The 17585-nt window shown below is 38.4% G+C and overlaps 1 protein-coding gene across 5 annotated transcripts in view; it reads right to left on the minus strand.

Annotated features, from left to right (window-relative positions):
• PDE4D (phosphodiesterase 4D) overlaps window positions 1-17585 on the minus strand; it is a 436186-nt gene that overhangs the window by 132339 nt on the left and 286262 nt on the right. For all 5 annotated transcript variants that reach the window (XM_076362675.1, XM_076362676.1, XM_076362678.1 and 2 more), the window contains exon 2: window positions 8664-8855. In XM_076362675.1, the coding sequence (XP_076218790.1) occupies window positions 8664-8855 (192 nt within the window). The remainder of the gene's footprint in view (window positions 1-8663; window positions 8856-17585) is intronic.

Below are 17585 nucleotides of genomic sequence, written 5' to 3' on the forward strand. Positions count from 1 at the left end.
AGCAACAGAGCTTGCCCTAATTAGTCAAAAGTATTGCTGTAATATTGAGAGTTCTGGAGAATTCAATCTACTTAATTCCAATTGAGCTTAACCAGACGGAAGAGGATTGGCTCAGAAAAGTCCCTGAGAAGTCCATTATCCCAGCCAAAAGAAAGGCTGGTTATAGTAGTTCTCCCTGGACTATCTAACTAAGCAATTAGACTTAGGAAGACACACCGAAGGGAAAAACCATTTCTCCAGCATAAATCTCACTAGCAAATACTACAGATATAAGTGTTTCCAAACACCACAATTAACTTCATATGGAGCACAAATCAAGTTACTCCACTATGGCGTGTCGATGAAGAAAATAATACTTGGCTGCCTTATGATCAGAGATCCAAAAAACAGCTCAAAACAAATGTGGATTATTACACATGGCTAATACACACCAAGATATGCCATGTACTAATGCACCTGGAGCTTTCCAGGTATAATGGATATTTTGTACAAGAAAGTAGTTTTATTTTTCATGCTACCTTTTTAGGATCTCAGTTCCTGAAGATACACTTTATTAGGTTTGAAAGAACTCTGTTGAAGTCATCAGTGTTAGGTTACCCAAATTACAATCTTACTTCCAATTGAACTGCATTAGCACCCAAGGTGAGGTGCTCTCTCAAGACTTGGAAAGGCAGAATGATCATATCCATTATAGACTAAAAGACTGGAAAGGAACAGTGAATACCAAGGTGTTTTTAAATCAGTATTTTGAGATTTAATCCAGGCAGTATCAGGAAGTATTATCTGGTTACCTGTGTACCTTACTGTGTATCACCAGCACCATATCACAGCGCCTGTGCTTTTGAGCAGACTAGAAACAAGAGACTTTGCTGGGTGATAAGGGCAGCTAACTATCAGTGATGGTGATCTGAACCAAGACCCATGGAATCCAGAAGCTTCCTTCAGGATTGCTGGATGGGCTGGAATCAGAATCAGCTGACTAACTCAAAAGAACGGGAAGTATTACTGTTTTTCCCTATTCCATATAATAAGCTACAGGAACACTATCAGGCTTCTTCCATCTCCTATGAAAGTTTCATAGCACCTTTGGAGGAGTTCAAGGAAGATCAAGGCCTCTTGTGTCAGACCCAACTACTTCCTTGCTCAGGAAGCTTAAGCGTTTTCCAAAGAGACTGCACTCACACATCTGACTTGGGTAATCTGCCTGAGGAAATCATGTAGGTACTGATGTAGTGGGACATCACAGGATGCCAGCATGATGTGCAAGATATGAAAACACTGGACAACCCAGGAAATCACCTGTATCATATTGCCCCAAACAGCCACCAAGCTTCAACACTTTAATCCTACCATAATATAGCAGACCATTTAGATGACGGAATGGCAGACAACTCTGAGCAACTGTCCTGCATTAAGTCTGACAGAGAATTATTCAGTCCTAAAGAGAAAGAGAGCATGGACTTGCGAGAGTGTTTCACTGGGGCAGGTGGTTTTCCTTCTAAAATCAGAAGGCAGTCTACCTGGGGGTCACTGAGGCGACGGCAAGGGAAAAGAAGCTACTGCAGTGTGGGGGTTTGGTTTGTGTGTTGAAGGAGGGGCTGGATTAAGCCAGAGGATGTAGGACTTTGAACCAGAAAAGAGCTGAACTCAATCAGAAGAGTCCAGGCCAATTCAGAAGTGCCGTTGTTGGACTGTTTGTACAACAGAAAACATCATTTAGCTCTAAGCAAGGCTGTAAAAAAAACAAGCATCAGTGACTAAAGGATAGGTTTGTTTTCTGCTCAGGTTAGAGAAAATTAATGAGTGGGTGTGCACACATGACTGGAAGCAATCAAGTTAGTGCAGCTTAATGAGTTGCTATTAATCAGTTTTGACTGCATTAGCTGACACACATAAATTCTTAGCTTGTTGCAAATAAAAATAAAAGGTATTACCTTGAACTGCTTTTAAGCAGAAGACATTTGGTTGCTTGCTTGTCCCTATCCCATATGCTTAAGTGTTGAGAACAGATACAATTGTGTTACTTTTGAAGAATAAGAATATGTGACTTTCCATGTGAATCTCTTACTGATGCAGGCTGAAAGATTTCCTCTCTAAAAGAAATGAGAGCAGAGCTGCTGAGAACAGCACCTACTCAAGGCAACTTCCCAGCCTGAGCGAGCTTGCTCTCAGCCAGCCACAGGAAGATTATCTCAGCTTCAAGGTTTAGAAAAAAGGGTCCCCTAACCAAATTCAAAGGCCCCTAAATGTATGTATATAAGAAACAAGAAGACTTCAAGAAGAACAAGGCAAAACCATTAGAATTTCGGTTTGTCCATTTTCAGAGAACGAACTCTACAGCTAACACAGCATTAGTACCATTGCAAGAATACAGAGCGTTGTTTGTGCCCTGAGGGGTGAAACAACAACTAATGTTCTTCTGGGTTGTGAAATAAATTTAGCCTGTGCATGTAGGTGATCACTGAGCTGGAAAAACAGTCTAAGAGGCATCCCCAAAAACATTCGAGTCCTTCTTTACGAAGTTCCCTTTCTCCATGCTGCTCCCATCCTTCAGTATTGCGTGCACACATGCGCACACATAAAACACACCCATCCTCCCTCCCCGCCACTGCAGACCTGTGTAGCAAGCCTAGAGATGAGTGGTGGTGTGATGTAGCTGAAATCCCAGCTAAGAATCGGTTTTGGTACCATGTTTTTAGTAACATGCCACCTTTGACTGAAGAGGTTTAGGAATTCAGTCTGCTTTGTTTAGCACAGGAGCAGAAACTTGCCATTTTGTTTGAAACACCCATTATTTCCAGAAGAGGGGAATAAAAAAAAGCCTGACATGTTAAAAGTGTTTGAAGGGGAAGTGATGTGTTTAATGACTGAGAGTTACATTTGGAAAATGATTAGGTTTTAGCATTCGGACATAAACCAGCAATGATTCTGTATTGTCTGAACGTAAGATAAAATCAATTTGCATTTCATCAGAAAAAGTCCTGATTCAACAACCATATAAAGTCATATTAGAACACCTTAGAATCTCCTGAATTAAAAAGCAGATCAAAAGAAGCCTTCTTAATGCGAAAATACTTTCTTTTATTTTACAACATAACTGATTTCTTGATCAACAAATTAAGTTAGCACAAACTTATTATTTAAATTTAAGCAAACTGGATATTACTGAGTTCTTTGTTTTGGATTTCATTTGTAAAATGCCCCAAGCAACTGGAAAGGACACAGTGGTCTTTTTTCAAAATGTTTTTGTTTATAACTCAAAGAAAGATTGTAAGTGACTTACTAATTACTTAGCTTAATTTAAGCTGCAACCTGGAGATTTTTTCAATTTAAAAGATCTTAAGAACAAAAAAAGAAAATCCAATGAAGCAAAATATTGGCCTATTTTTCCTAAAGCCATGTAAGTAAATTTCTTTCCGTGGACAAATAAATGTCTCAAGCAATTTAATACATTTTTTTCATAAAAAATTGTTTCTAAGCTGAAAAACACATAGAAAATGCATCTTAAAAGATTTTTTTAAAGCAGGCTGGACTTTGAAGTTTAACCATCTCTTTTCAGCCAGTAATATCTGTGATATAGTAATATCACAGATTCTGAGAAAATAATCTGATAAATCATAAGGAATTTCAACAGCAGTTTATCTGGAAAGAAAGACAATTATTTCTAATTTGTTAAACCGAGGTGCAATTACTCTGCTCAGTAACTGCATGTCTTTTCTGCTCTTCTAGAGTCTTGGCCAGAACCTTTCAGGGAAAAGGTTTTTTTTCTCCGTAACTTCAGATGCATACTCACAGCATTTTATTAATAAATCCAGGCCTTCCTGGCTCAGAAACAGAAGAATAAGCTGTATCACTAGTAATCTGGCTTCCTGTTCTGGATGAGAAAATCTGCCCGTTTGCAGCTTCAGGTCAGGACCAGACACTGACAAATAAGGGAACTCCCTACCTTGGAATTTCCCTTTATTTAAGGTAATTTTTGCAGCCAGAATAATTCTGTTACTCTTTATTCTTTGCAAAAATCAGATTATTTTGGCTTTATTTTGGAAAAAAATACCCCCACAAATTAAAAATCCCACAACTATTTCTCCAGCTGTTGAAGAAGGGGATAATTCATCCTGACAAAACAACCCAAATCTCTGTATGTCAGTATCCATGTTTATCAGACTACAGAGGCTCTTTTTGTTCCAAAGTAGTCCACATTCGAGTTTTATTATTCAAAGAAAGTATTTTTGTCTTTTTTTTTTTTTTTTTGGTAAATGTGGAGCCAAGATTTACAGATACGTTCAAATACAGTCTACAAAGCAGCACGTCCTCTAAGAGAAGGCAGGACAATGCTGTATTTATAGGGAAAAAGTCCTGGAGTAAATTGCATTCTCTTGACGTTTGTTTTACCAGGGACAGCAGCAGAGGGATGCTACTGTCTACAGACTGTATTGGCAGAATAGCAGGAGGCTGGCCAGGTTGGGGAGTGGGTGTACTGGTGGCCATTTAGCAGATCAACCAGGCCAATGACCTTGCAGTTCCCTATGGTCAGTGTTCCCTAGCTGGGTTCTGGTGCTTAAAAGATAGAAGCAAGGTTTAATAGAAATTAGCAAATTTTGTGTAATTATACTAATTAGAGCTTATATTGATATTTCACCTGATTGAGGAAACAGTGCTGAGCCTCTCTAAAGAAGCCCATAAAACTCTCCACACCAGATACTTTTTTAACTTAGTGAGGTTCAGTTGGCCAAGTCCTGGAAAGATGGATGTTGCCGCCGAGCTGTGTACTGTGACCTTGTGGAAATGGGAAAAGGGCAGACTTAAGCAGTGCTTATTGTCACATACCTTTTCCCCTAGATACATTCAGAAGACATAGTGGAGCTCAGACAGACTTCTGTACTGAGGGCATCTTGGTCCTCTGGTCTGGTCTGCTACACTCTGGTCCGCTTCTTCAGGATCACAGGGGGACTACACATGCTTTTCTCCCTTTAGAGTGGCAGTTAAAACATGGGCTGTGCCCTAGCTAGTGGACTGCAATATTTATTGGCTTCTTTCTAGTGTTCGTGAAAGTGCTAATGATTTAACTGAAGAATCCATTATTTAACCTGGTTAGAGACCTGGTTTTTGCTAAAATGGAGATTCTCTACAAATTCAATCTCATGCTCCATTAATCAGAGTAGTGATCCCTTAGCAAGAAAGACATAAAAAGTGTTACCACTGCTGCCTCTGTCTGCACTTGCAAGCTCTGAGCAGCAGCAGCAGTTCAAACAGGTGAGTATTAAGTAATCAGGCCACCTCTGCAAGACATCCACATTCAAAGCTCCCTGCTTCACTCATGCCTTCAGGTGTAAACCTGACAATTCTTCCAGTACAACACTGATGACTTCTCTCATCTTTCAGCTGGCTTCTGTTCCCTTTTTCCCAGTGTTGCAACTGTGCTGTTGAGGAATTTTTTCAATTTTCCATTCTTTATTCTCCTTCTCTTTAAAATTGTTCTCCTGTCTGTCATCACAGATCCTGCCCTGTAATTCCTCATATTAGCTCACTGATCCTTACTGGCTTGCTCATTCACTTCTCTTTCTCTTGCACATCCTCATCTCTCTGCTGGAAATCCCATAGCCAGGCTTCACAACGCATTGGTGCTCTTCTGCCTTGGATGTTGCATCTTCCTGTCTAAACCACCAGCCTCTCCATTTCACAACCTTGAATGGCTTTTTCTCATTTCCTCATATCATCTCCGTGTTCTGCTTTTTTCCCTCTCTAGGACCATGCTATTTCTTCCAAGAGATAACTGAAAATTGATAATTTTATTTGCTTTTCTTTTCTTACCATACAGATGTTTTTTCTGCCTCGTCCAGTGCCGTAACTGCACCCACATTTGTCCCACTAACCTTTTCTCATCTGAGCAGCCTTGCACTCATCCTGTCTTTTATTCTTTTCCTTAGCTAATCTGGTTCCTCACTTTAAAATATACTTTAGTCTTTCTGACTTTAAAAAGCTTTCCACCTCCCCCTTCTCTGCCCTTGTTTCTGTTACTTTCCATCTCAACTCACTGCATCAAACTCCCTTTGGTTGCTCTGTGAGGTTTACTACTTTGGGCATAGGGACTCACATTATACCTTCTCCTGGGAACAGCATCTGGCTCTATTAGTCTCTTGGTTAACATCTTATGCTTCAACTTTAAGTTGTTTGTGGCAGAGTCCATCTTTTCATCTTGGGTTTGCATGACTCCGTTCCCTTCCTTGGCTAGAGCTCAGAGCTGCTGCACCAGCGCAAATAATAAATAGTAACAGAATGATGAATTCTGTACTTTAGCACTGCCATCCACTGGCTGTCTTTGATCACAACACTCCATATTTGTCTAAAATCTCGAAGTTTTGTTTTTGTTTCATATGCTGCTACTGAAGTGGAATATATTATTGTAAGCACACTATTTGGCAGTAATGGAAATGCCAGAAATCTTCATGTTATATTCCTTCCAAATAAAAGATGCATGCCTTTTGCTTTCTATTTCGCTTTACGAAGTGACATATTGAGGTTGGTAACTCAAGTACTGAAGAATCAGGGGATTCTAGGGTAAACTGTTATGTCTAATTAATTCATCTGCATTACCTGAATGATGTGTATGTTTTGTAATATATTTTGCACATGCTTAAGAAACATGCAATGCTTAAAATTAAGCATGTAGATAGATGCAAAAGGGAAATAAGATAATTTGGGAGTAATCTAAAATTTATGTGATACTACCCCTGACAACTCTTCCAGCCTCCACCTTGTTTAGGAATGTCGTGAACCAGAGTGGTTTCTTTATTTTAATAATCTTCAGTGAGCTTCCCTTCCATGAGCACGTCCAGTTTTTCCTTGAACCCATATATAAAGAGCTTTGTGGTATTTTTTCTTTATTTTTTTTCGTCGCTATTTTATCTTTTTAAACCTCGCCCTCTTTCATTCCTTGGTTTTCTTTTACTTCATTTATGTGAAATAACCAAGCTTATTATAATTAGGATTACTGATATATGATTAATATTCCATGGTTAAAACAACTTGCCTTTTACATGTGCTCCCATCCTGAACAGTGGCAGGAATATTTACCTTCTTAGTACAACAGCTCCTCTGTGACAGGAGACTGTGAAAATCTATCTGGGTGTGAGGTCCAATAAATTTTATAGGCAGATGTGTTTTAAGAAAATTTTGAAAGGAAGACTAGATACAAATATCCAAAGGAAAAAGTGTGCTCAGTGTTTCAGTAATTCAATTGTTTATCCAGTTTACTGCCATGTGCTGAAATATTACCCAGAATTCTAGGAAATGCAGAAGTGGATTAGGTGTTCAAGGGTGGAGCGCTAATTGAATTCTTAATTGAAATGACTCATCGAAGCAACACAGTAACCTGGATTGCCCCCCTGAACGTAAAAGTCTTTCCAAATGGTATCCTGGCACAGGTGCCACACTAAAAGCTTGACTCCTGTCCATCTAAAGGAAAGGTTATCCGTCAGAGGAAGATTTGCTGGAAGGGGGTCACTATTTGCAAGTGAAATGTGTTTTTCCTTATGACAAGGCAAGATGGATTGGTCCTTTTCTCACTCATTTTGTCTCAACCAAAATTGGTCACACTGGGCACAAAGCTTACTAAGTACTTCAATCTACAGGGCTTAACTGAGGTATGGACCTTACACAAACCCTCTGTAAAGGCATGAATTTTTCTCATCTTGACACTTACATAGGAAGAGAGCTATAATTAGATGGACTAATCAACATTTCTAATAACGATATGTAAGCTGAAAAGAGGAGTGTTCGGTTATAATGACTGCAAGTTAAATATCAGGTGAAATTCATTCATTATTATGAAAAACTTTTTTCCTTGTTGTGCATACTGACTCTGTTATTTTTTAAAGAGGATGTTGATTGGGTTTTTCCTCATTAAAAAACCGAGAAAATTTGGAGCAGATAAGGCAAACGAACAAAAAAGATTAGTTATTCTTAATTTCTACTACTTAAAAGTGATTAGAAGCTAGGACATTTAACATGGTTTTAGTGTCTTACAAATAAACAGAGATTTGCATCTGACTTCCACTACCCATGCAACCTGGGGTCTACACGTACTTGAAAAGTATGATCCACCAGCAGAAAATACACACATCACAGAAGAATAGTGAGAGAGGATAGAATAACTTTCCAAAGGCCTTTTGTTAAAATTTTGCCATTTAGTTAAAGGATATTTGAAATAATTTTCATCTCTCTTGAATTTATTAATTTCTGCCAGCTGATAAACCTTTTCTCTAAAAACGTAAAAGTACCTGGTGCAAATAAATGGAGTCTTTCTCTTAAGAACATTAAGAGGCAGAAAGTGAGTTTGTATCACTTCTCTTGAAAAGAACTTAATAGCCAGGAAATCAGAGTTCTCCTTAGTGTTTTGATACACCAGTATTGACTGTCTTCATTATTCTGTCAAAGCTAATAAAGTGCATAAACACATCAAGTACACTCTCATGATATCCTTACTTTCAGAAAACTGCAGAAACAAGTACAAGCTTCATTAAAGAAATAAACAAACAATTATCCATGACTTCAGTAGCGTAAGTGATTACTGTCTTTGATTTTTAAAAGAAATTTCTTGTGGCTGGAAAAATCTTAAGACAGAGGACAAAACATAGGCTAGAAGTATTTTATAATGTACTTACATATCACTGGCAATGGAGGAGTTCCTGGACATGGACTTTGGAGAAAGGTCATAGTCACTGTCTGACCGGTAAAGGAAAGACTCCCTACGTTGACTGTGGACAAAATTTGCCTGAAGAATTAGCCCTGATCCAGGGCTTGTCATGGGATCCAAGGGACTCCGTCCCGATGACGTACCATTGTCTACATCAAAACTGCAAAAAGAAAGGAGAAAAAGATTTATGCCATTGACATAAGAATTTTGAAAGTAATAAACACTCTTCTGACAAACTTATCACTAGGTAATTGCTTCTTGATAATAATGGGGAAATAAAGATCTGGTCAATTCCACTGCTAAACCAAAAAACAAGGCACACAAGAAATATGCTTTAAAATTGCTGATAATCAAAAAGAACAAGTCTGAAGGAAAAGAAGTTTGGTAGAGAAAGGAAACACTATTAGGACTACAGGAGGCCTTATGCTTCTCCGCATGTAGAGTATCCGTGAGCTCTATACCTGAGGAAACATCATGTTTCATGATTTTCACCCTCACGCACCATCTCTCCTGAGTTGGACCCTCATCTTCCTGTCTCCCACTGTTGAGGCAGTTGAGGGCTCTTTTGTTATCAAGTACTCAACCCTAATACTTCATTACTACCCAAATATTTCAAGAACGTATTTTGTCTTATCCAAATAAACAAAGCGCTGGGTTGGGATTGAGGTGTATCTGTGTGCTTGGGCACGTTTGCATGCATTAGAGTTGCTATTTTACAATGAGATCGAAGAAATGAGTTCTTTGCTCACTGCCAAGCAGCGCAACTTCTGTGGCCATTTGTGTCTTTGAACTAGAGTTTAGACCCAGCACTTCTAGCTGTTGTATTTGTTATTAAAAGTGGTAAACAGGCTTATCAGTGCTGTCATGAGATGCAAAAGTGTGAGCGGAGAGAAAGAAAGAGGAGAAAGAAGATGCTCTTTCACATAGTCTGTGATGTTTCCACAAAGGGCTTTGAAAATCAGTGCAAAGACCTTGAATGGGAGTCTGCAATCCATTAGAAACTAGCACAGGGTGGGCAGTGCTGGGAGGACATGCTCACAGCAACCCGTGCTGCTTAGCAGCCTGACACCTGTGTTTTGTACTTTATGGAGTCTTTTTGGACCATGTGGCTCCATTGTTAGACTTGATGTGTTGTGGTGTGCAATCTCAGAGGTCACAAATGTCAGGATTAGTAAGATTATGTCTCCATCTGATGGGATGGAGCACATTTTATCCAGCCAGAAGTGGAAGATGGCTTTTGTTTCCCTAGTTGGTTGTGTCTCTAAAACCAAAGGTCAAATTTAGTTTTACAGCATAGTAGGAAAGGTGTGCATGAGACTTTGGCTTATAACTTCTTGGGCTCATTTGCCATACTAATGGGAACTTAAATAATACTGCTAAAGCATTTAGGAATGAGGGATGAATAGAGGATCTTTCACATGATTTTTTAAACATGGATTAAGTGTTAGCATCATAATACATATTTGTAATGAAGGCATCTAAAGTACTCATTTTGAAAACAGTGTTCACGTGAAGGACACCCACCGGTTTTCTAATGACAGCGGAAGAGAAAATACTCAGTACATGTCATCTGTTGATTAGACTTCAGCCTGGCGCAGGTGTCACAGCAGGTAGATGCTACTCTCCACACTAGCTTGTTTCTTGCTGTTATCTACCATTGACCTGAGGTTGCAGTGAGGTTGCCGCTTTAATGTTTTACTGAAGTGACAGTATTCCCATGGCCTGTTTTTCTTTGTTAAATGAACTAATCAAAGAAACATATACTGCCTGTTTTGACACAGATGCACATTGCCTGGAAAAGAATGGACCTTGGTTTCATGTTACTTTGCACATATTCCTGGAACTGCAAGCTTTCTGCCACTCTCAGACCATATTATTTTTTTTTTAATTCACCTTTCACAATCTGCATATAGAAAAGCAAATTTTTTTTTTTCCAGAAAAACTATCCAGAAAATGGTATTAAACAAACTTCAAGAGAGCTTAGCAATTTAATCCTCTTTTCACTGTAGTTTTCAGAACAACTCACTGTCAGTAAATCCTTACACATACACTTCTTCCCAAATTTGATTTCTTTTGATTATGCCTGAATACTTCTTCTTTGTCCTCAAATGTGCTACTACTACATGACATTATCAATCTCAAGCTAACAAAGCTTAATCGGTAAGACATCAAATAAAGCGTTCTGCCACCAGCCTGCTGGGTGATCTTGGACAACGCAAAGATCCTCTTTGCATTTCATTTTCCCTATTGATTGCATCTTTGTGATCATTGTGAGAGCTACTCAGAAAACAAACTTGAAAAAAAATATGAGAAAGGGCAAGATAGCATGAATGCGACAGTAAAACATTCTTTGCAGCTTATAGTACCATAAGTTAATAACCATATTGCCATTACTACTAGCATGACTACTATTATTCACTAGCAATCAATATCTTTTGAGTTTGAATTCCTGAGTATTCCAGGAGTACAAAATGCTCACAATGCCAATGAAGGGTTTGGAACATCTGTGAGCTCATCGTATCCAAATTTCCTCACACTTCTATTTCATTGCCTAAATAAAATAACTTTTTTCTTTTAACAGCTGCAAGAACACACAGACTCCTAAACAATACACAGTCTGTATGTTTTGTTTTTCTATTGAGGGCAGGAGGGCAGACCTTTCATGCAATTTTAGGTAAAATAGAAGAAGATTGTTTACTCCTATGCTCAATAAGACTAACTTCCGCAATGGCAGTATCATTTCAAATATATATAAGCTTGTCTGAAAGCTCTAAGGCAAAAGTTAAAAGTGGGATAGAAATAAATGAAGTCAAATGTAAGTCTGTCTCACAGCAGGAATATTTGGAATAAGGAGTGACTACTAAATTGATTTAACAGTGGACTTAATTATTCAACTGATTAAAAGGTATTTTATTGGATTATAGGAATGTATGGGTTTGTTTGCAGATTTGCTTTATTTTTTTCACCCACCTTTTGTGGACATGATATGAATATTTTATTACCAGTCTTATTTCTCCCAGTCAGAAACTAAGGCAGGCTTCTATGAATGATTTCACTGTCAGATTATAACATAGTGAGTTTTTAAAATTTAAAAGTCTATTAGATAAAATTGCATTTTCATCAGCTGGGAGAGGCTCTGTGGTTTGCATCACCAGGTAACTACATGTATGTGCAAGACTTGCACGTGGCTGTTGTGACAGGAATTTTATCCTGTAATACTGTATTGTGTCCACTAGATGGGTGTCAAAGGTAATCAAAGGGATTCAAATAGCTCAGCTAGGATTCGGCTCATATTGCTCAACGAAAATGTCTTTTATGTAAATATGCATCAAGAAAAAAAATGTTCAGTTCTACAGTCAAAGGGGGAGTGTGAATACAGCACTGGTTTGCCAGAAACATGTTTATATTAAAAGGTTTCTAAAATGCTACAGCAGTTAAGTGTCTTGTTTAGCTCTTACTTACCGAGACATTTGCTAACACTTTCAGATACAAAAACTTGTGGAAATCTAAATGAAAAATGTGTTATTACACTGCAAATCAAATTAATTGTTTTTTTGGCTGAATCACAAGTCTTAATTGCAAGCAATGGTGCTGCTGATCACACTGCATCAAATGAACAGAGAATCAGAATGGGGAATTGAAGACTTTCACACAAGTTGTTTGTTCTTTCTTGCTGCATACACTGAAAAAAATAAAAGTTTAAGATACAAAATAGAATAGACTCTTTTTGTCTGGACAGAAACTGCAGAATGTAAGCTGTAGTTGCTTCATATTTATCTTTCCACTCCTGTTAAGTTTTAAGCCACAACAAGAGTATGCTGTGAATTAAAATCTGCACGTTCAGTGACAAACCAAAAGTCATTCTCTCCCTAGTGTGTTCCTCAGCCTCTTTGCACTTTTGGTGGAGGGTAATCTTTGCAAAGGAAGAAGGAGCATGGAAATTGTTATTGAAGGCACAGGAAAGAACTGTTTTCCTACCATTTCACAGGCAGCAAATGGCCATTTAAAGACAGACTTTTTCACCATTACTCTGCAGCCAGCTTCAGGCACTTTGCACAATGCATGCAAACTGAAGCTGCTTTTAGTGACAGGAGCATTTGGCACAGCACACATCACAGAATTTTCTATGTTCAAAGAGCTTTGCTGCAACTCCAGAGATGCCAAATCTATGAAAAGCCAGTGCTAATTCAGCAACTTTTGTGTCTGCATTTTGACAAAATGTTTTATGACATTAGTGGATATTGTTTATCCTTAGAGCCTGTCTTAGTCTGTGTTCAGTGATAACAAACATGACATGAGATGAAAGTTCAGCCTTTTTTCCTTTTTTGGCTATTTATCATGTTTGCATGTCTTGCCCACCGTGTATCATCCAGGCTCTGCACTCAGATGGGGATAAAGGTGGTGAACTCTCTTGAGCAACTTGTAAACAATAATGGCTGATCTTCCCTGTGCTCCTAATAGGACAAGAAGTAATAACATCACAAGCAACCTTTAGGAAGATTACTAATGATTTGCTTCAGGCAACAGTAGGACTCTGTGGCAAGGACAGGAGAGGTTCTGGATCCTGGATCTCAGCAGCACTCCTTCCTTGTTAATGACTGCACAGCTTCCTTACCCGGTGAAAGAAACCCTCTGTGGACTTCCTTTTGCGTCCTTAAATAACTATCTCCTACTCTCTGCAAGGTTGCTAAAAGAAAAAAGGGGAAGATCTGTGTACAAAACACAGCTTTCGGTTACATAAGGAGTAATGGCATCATAATGAATATACACAAGAGCTTGTAATTAAGGCTGCATAGAAAATCTTAATGTTGGTCTTCCTTATTACTGAGAGTTTAGCAATTTACTCCTGTAGCTTTTTGTTGGGGATTTTTGTTTTGTTTTGTGTTTTTTTAGAGAAGTCAGCAATAGTAGAAGAGGGAAGGAAATAAGTTCCAACCCAAAATGGAAGAATTTACTAGACTTTTTATGAATACAAATTGCACACCTGATATTCCCCTTTTAAGTCTCTCTCCAACTTCAGCCTCTCCTATCTTGGAAACTATGGGGAGGGAGAGAGGTAGGAGCCAAATTAATTGATCCTCTAGGGACACCTTATCTTTTAAGGCCATCTTTAAACATTACAGAGGGACAACAAGTTCTAGAGGAGCAAATTTTGTCCCCCATCAAAGGAGTCCATTGTCCTAGTGCCAAGCAATCTCTCCAGCCATCTGTCTGTACTATTACCTACCTACGCATCTCAATGTCCTTACTTCCCAGAAGTCCCGTCCTTTATTTTCACCTGGAAACACAATCCCACCATCACACCGAATGGGTGCATTTGGCATAGCAGCTCTAAGTCACGGAAATTATCACAGAAGAGCTGCCCTGTAGCAATTTGCTTTGGACAGGGTCTTATTTAGAGCAAAAGCAAGGTAATAAAACTTTATTTACGTCTCCAAGGAAAAGGTAAGCTATTTATCACCTGTGCCCTGGGACAGGAGCCCACCCCTGGAGGAGGCAGCCTGTAGCTACCGGAAAAAGGGAAGAAATGGATGGTCCTCTCAAATGCGGAATCCGAATTTGTTACTTGGATTGCTCGGGATGAAAAAAGCAGTCGGCCACCTCAGCTGGCAGGACCCACTGTGGACATGGAGGGTTGTAGAGAAAGGCCACAGTGTGCCTGTCTCTAGGATCACTTGGTATAAAAGCCCAGGGTAGGGGAGGGCTCATTCCCTGTCAGATGGGATGCAACAGGCAGAGTGTAGCATGCTCTTAGACCTTGTGTGCATTAATTACTGTGTATCCTGGAGATGTATGTGTCTCAAATCAAAGCAGAACAGTTTAAAGTTTTCTTCTTAGACGTGATGGATTTATTCTGCATTAGTTATAGGTTATTTCAGTAGGACAGACCATTTCAGTTACTGTGGAAATCACACCCATTGTGACCCAACCCTTCAAAAAAAGTACAGAGACTCCTGAAATACTATGTCATTAGAAAGCATTTTGTGTGAGGTGGACACTGATTCTGTTACATCAATTTTACACCTCTCAGTCAGAGAAGGCAGTGCAAGGAATAAATGAAGACAGAGACAAAAACTTCCTCCTCTGGAACAGACATTATCTGCTAATAAGAACTGAATTGTCATTGATGCATTTTAGGTAGTTAAATTCTGTTTTACTTTATACACTAAATATATTCACTGATTTCACTGAATTCAGCTGTAAATCTGTTCAAAGATTTGCTAATACACCAAATAATTATCATAATTTCTTTGTGAAATACTGATTTTAGACACACTTTACATTCATTAACTAGACTGGACAAGCACTTTGGTTATGTCTTTATGACTTCTCTTGGACCTTTTTATTGCTTGTTAATAGACTAAAAATTAAATTGAGCCAACAGCTGACTTGGGTGTTCCCTTTTTTGCCAGACATAGTTACCTCCAGAGCTTAATAAAGATGGAACTTTAGAATTTTCTTTATCAGAAAGAAACAAGTTGTCAGTAATCAGCCCCTGCCATAGGCTCCCACGGGTCTTTAGATGGTAAATAAGTTAACCTGCAGCATCAGAAAAAAATCTGTAAAAATAAATCAGTGGATTTATATAATTGAATAGCAGGCCTAAAATTTATTTCCTACATTGATTCTCTGCTCAGGACCTTTCAAAATGTTTTCTTTCTGACAGTGTCTACCCAGTGATGCAGGAGAGACCACATCTGGTTTTCTCCTTCTACTCTGCATTCTGTCTCTTCCCGCATGCCTAGTAAAAACTAAAGACCTCAGTAAACTGAGGGGAAAAAAAAGAAATATTTATACTGACATTTTAGAAGGAATATCGTATCAACTCTCTACATTTGAAGAAAAAAATCCTTTATATGTGACCTAATATTTTTATTTTCTTTGTAGCAAAGTTAACAAAAACTTTTGCCTTCCATTGCTTAAAAATATGTTCAGCGAATTGTAAACAAATGATATTAAAAGGAGCATATAATCTAAATCTGAATTTTCTTGTACCACTGGAGAATTCAAGCCAACTATCTACTTGTGGCTTTGGGTTTCCAGTTAAGCGATTCAGCAAGCAAGCCCTATGATTAACTCCATTTTTAGAAGTGGTGTGGATAGATTTTCCAGTATCAAAACTGCAAGCAAAAGAAGAAAATGTGACATTTCATGAAATTTGCTTTTAGCAGCAGAACTTGGCTTTTGCTCTTGGCATAACTGTTTTTGGAAACATTTAGAGTGTAACAAGGCTTAATGCTAATATTAAGAGCCCAGATAACAGGCAAACAGAACATGTGTAGGACAAAAAATACACTGAAGCAAAAAGCTTTGTAAGAATCTACTCAAACATGTTAGCAAAGGAACTCCAGCTATCTATTTGAGCTTCTGTCTCATGATTTTTTAGCAAGCATCTTAGGAAATGTAGCCGATCTCTCTAAACAAACCATTTCGTGTTTTGTTATGAAGTTTCCAAGTGAGGAGTTTTCTGTGATGACTATTCCATATTTTGGTGTGGTGTTTTGCTTAGAACAGTCTCCTCATACTCAAGGTGTACTTTTCATAATGTCACCTCATTATTCTTAATTATACCTCATTGGTCTATGCATTTGGCACACAAGCCTTTGCTGCACCTATTAAATCAATTTGCTTGTTGTGCTCAGCCATACTGGGATTCTTTTTATGATTCCTTTTATTCTTTCCTCAGAGAGAAGATCATCCCTCACCCAGCAATTTTTACTCTCTGAACTTGGCTCCTGCAAGTGAACATCTTCCTACTAATGTGATGTTCAGATAAGAATGCCAGATTCCAGATCCTGTTACATGGATTTGATGTTTTGATGTTTCTTTGAAGCTGAAATAGTTGTCTTACTTCAGTAAAATAAAAATGCAAACAAAAGCACAAGAGAAACAAAATGCAAAATAATTTCCAAGAAATGTGGTAATTTGTTCAGGCTTCTACTAGGTTTAAGTCACTTTGTACGGTTCTTCTGATCTAATAATCCTACTGGGACTAGTATCCCCATTTTTAAACAATAAAAAAAGGCCACCGAGACATTAACTGGTTTGCCCAAGGCTTCTGGTAAAATCTGTGGCAGGTTGAGGTCTGAATGAGGAAATCAGCAGAAAATATTGAAGAATCAGAACTATTTTGGGTAACCTGAGGTAAAGAAGGCTGAAAAATAGAGTGACTTAATCCAGACGTGAGAAAGAGTACGCAGCAAATCCGGAGGTGCTCCCGAGCAGCCCACCACCCAGCTGGCCCCAGCCACCCACCAGCTCCCACTGCTGCGGGTGCCTGTCAGCGCCACTGCAATTCTAGGAGTGCAGTTTCAGCAGGACTGATGGTTCTCCACTTTATTATTGTCATTATTTAATTACAATCTATCTGTCACCATTCACTGCAATGATTCCATAATGTTGTCTGCACTTATTTTCTGTAAGGTACCTTCTCTCTGGGCTCTAAATACTAAAGTACCTTCAAACTCTTTTTAAAAAATCACTTTACCTTATTTCTTCAAGAAATTCTAGAACAACACTGTTTTTTCTTTCCAGGGTGGGTTTTGATCCAACTATCCCCACTTCTTTTTCTGCAGCACTACTTTCTGAGCAGTATTGAGACACTCGGATACAAAACCAACTTGCACTGTGTGACTATATAGCATGTATTTACTGTAATTCCCATTGCTATTAATTTTCTCTTATTTTAAATGTACTGGAATCAAATCTCAAAGCATTTCAAAATGTTTATCTAGCAATTTATTAAAATATGCAAACCACCCATCACGCATACTGACTAATTCTAATTAAAATGCAGCTCCCCTAAGATATTAGCAGAACACCTTTCTTTCAGGAAAAACTAAAATATAAAAAAGAATGTAAGATCATGGTTGGGAAGCAGACTGCTGCC

Source organism: Aptenodytes patagonicus, chromosome Z, assembly GCF_965638725.1.
Source record: "Aptenodytes patagonicus chromosome Z, bAptPat1.pri.cur, whole genome shotgun sequence".
In the NCBI taxonomy this organism is placed as follows: Eukaryota; Metazoa; Chordata; class Aves; order Sphenisciformes; family Spheniscidae; genus Aptenodytes; species Aptenodytes patagonicus.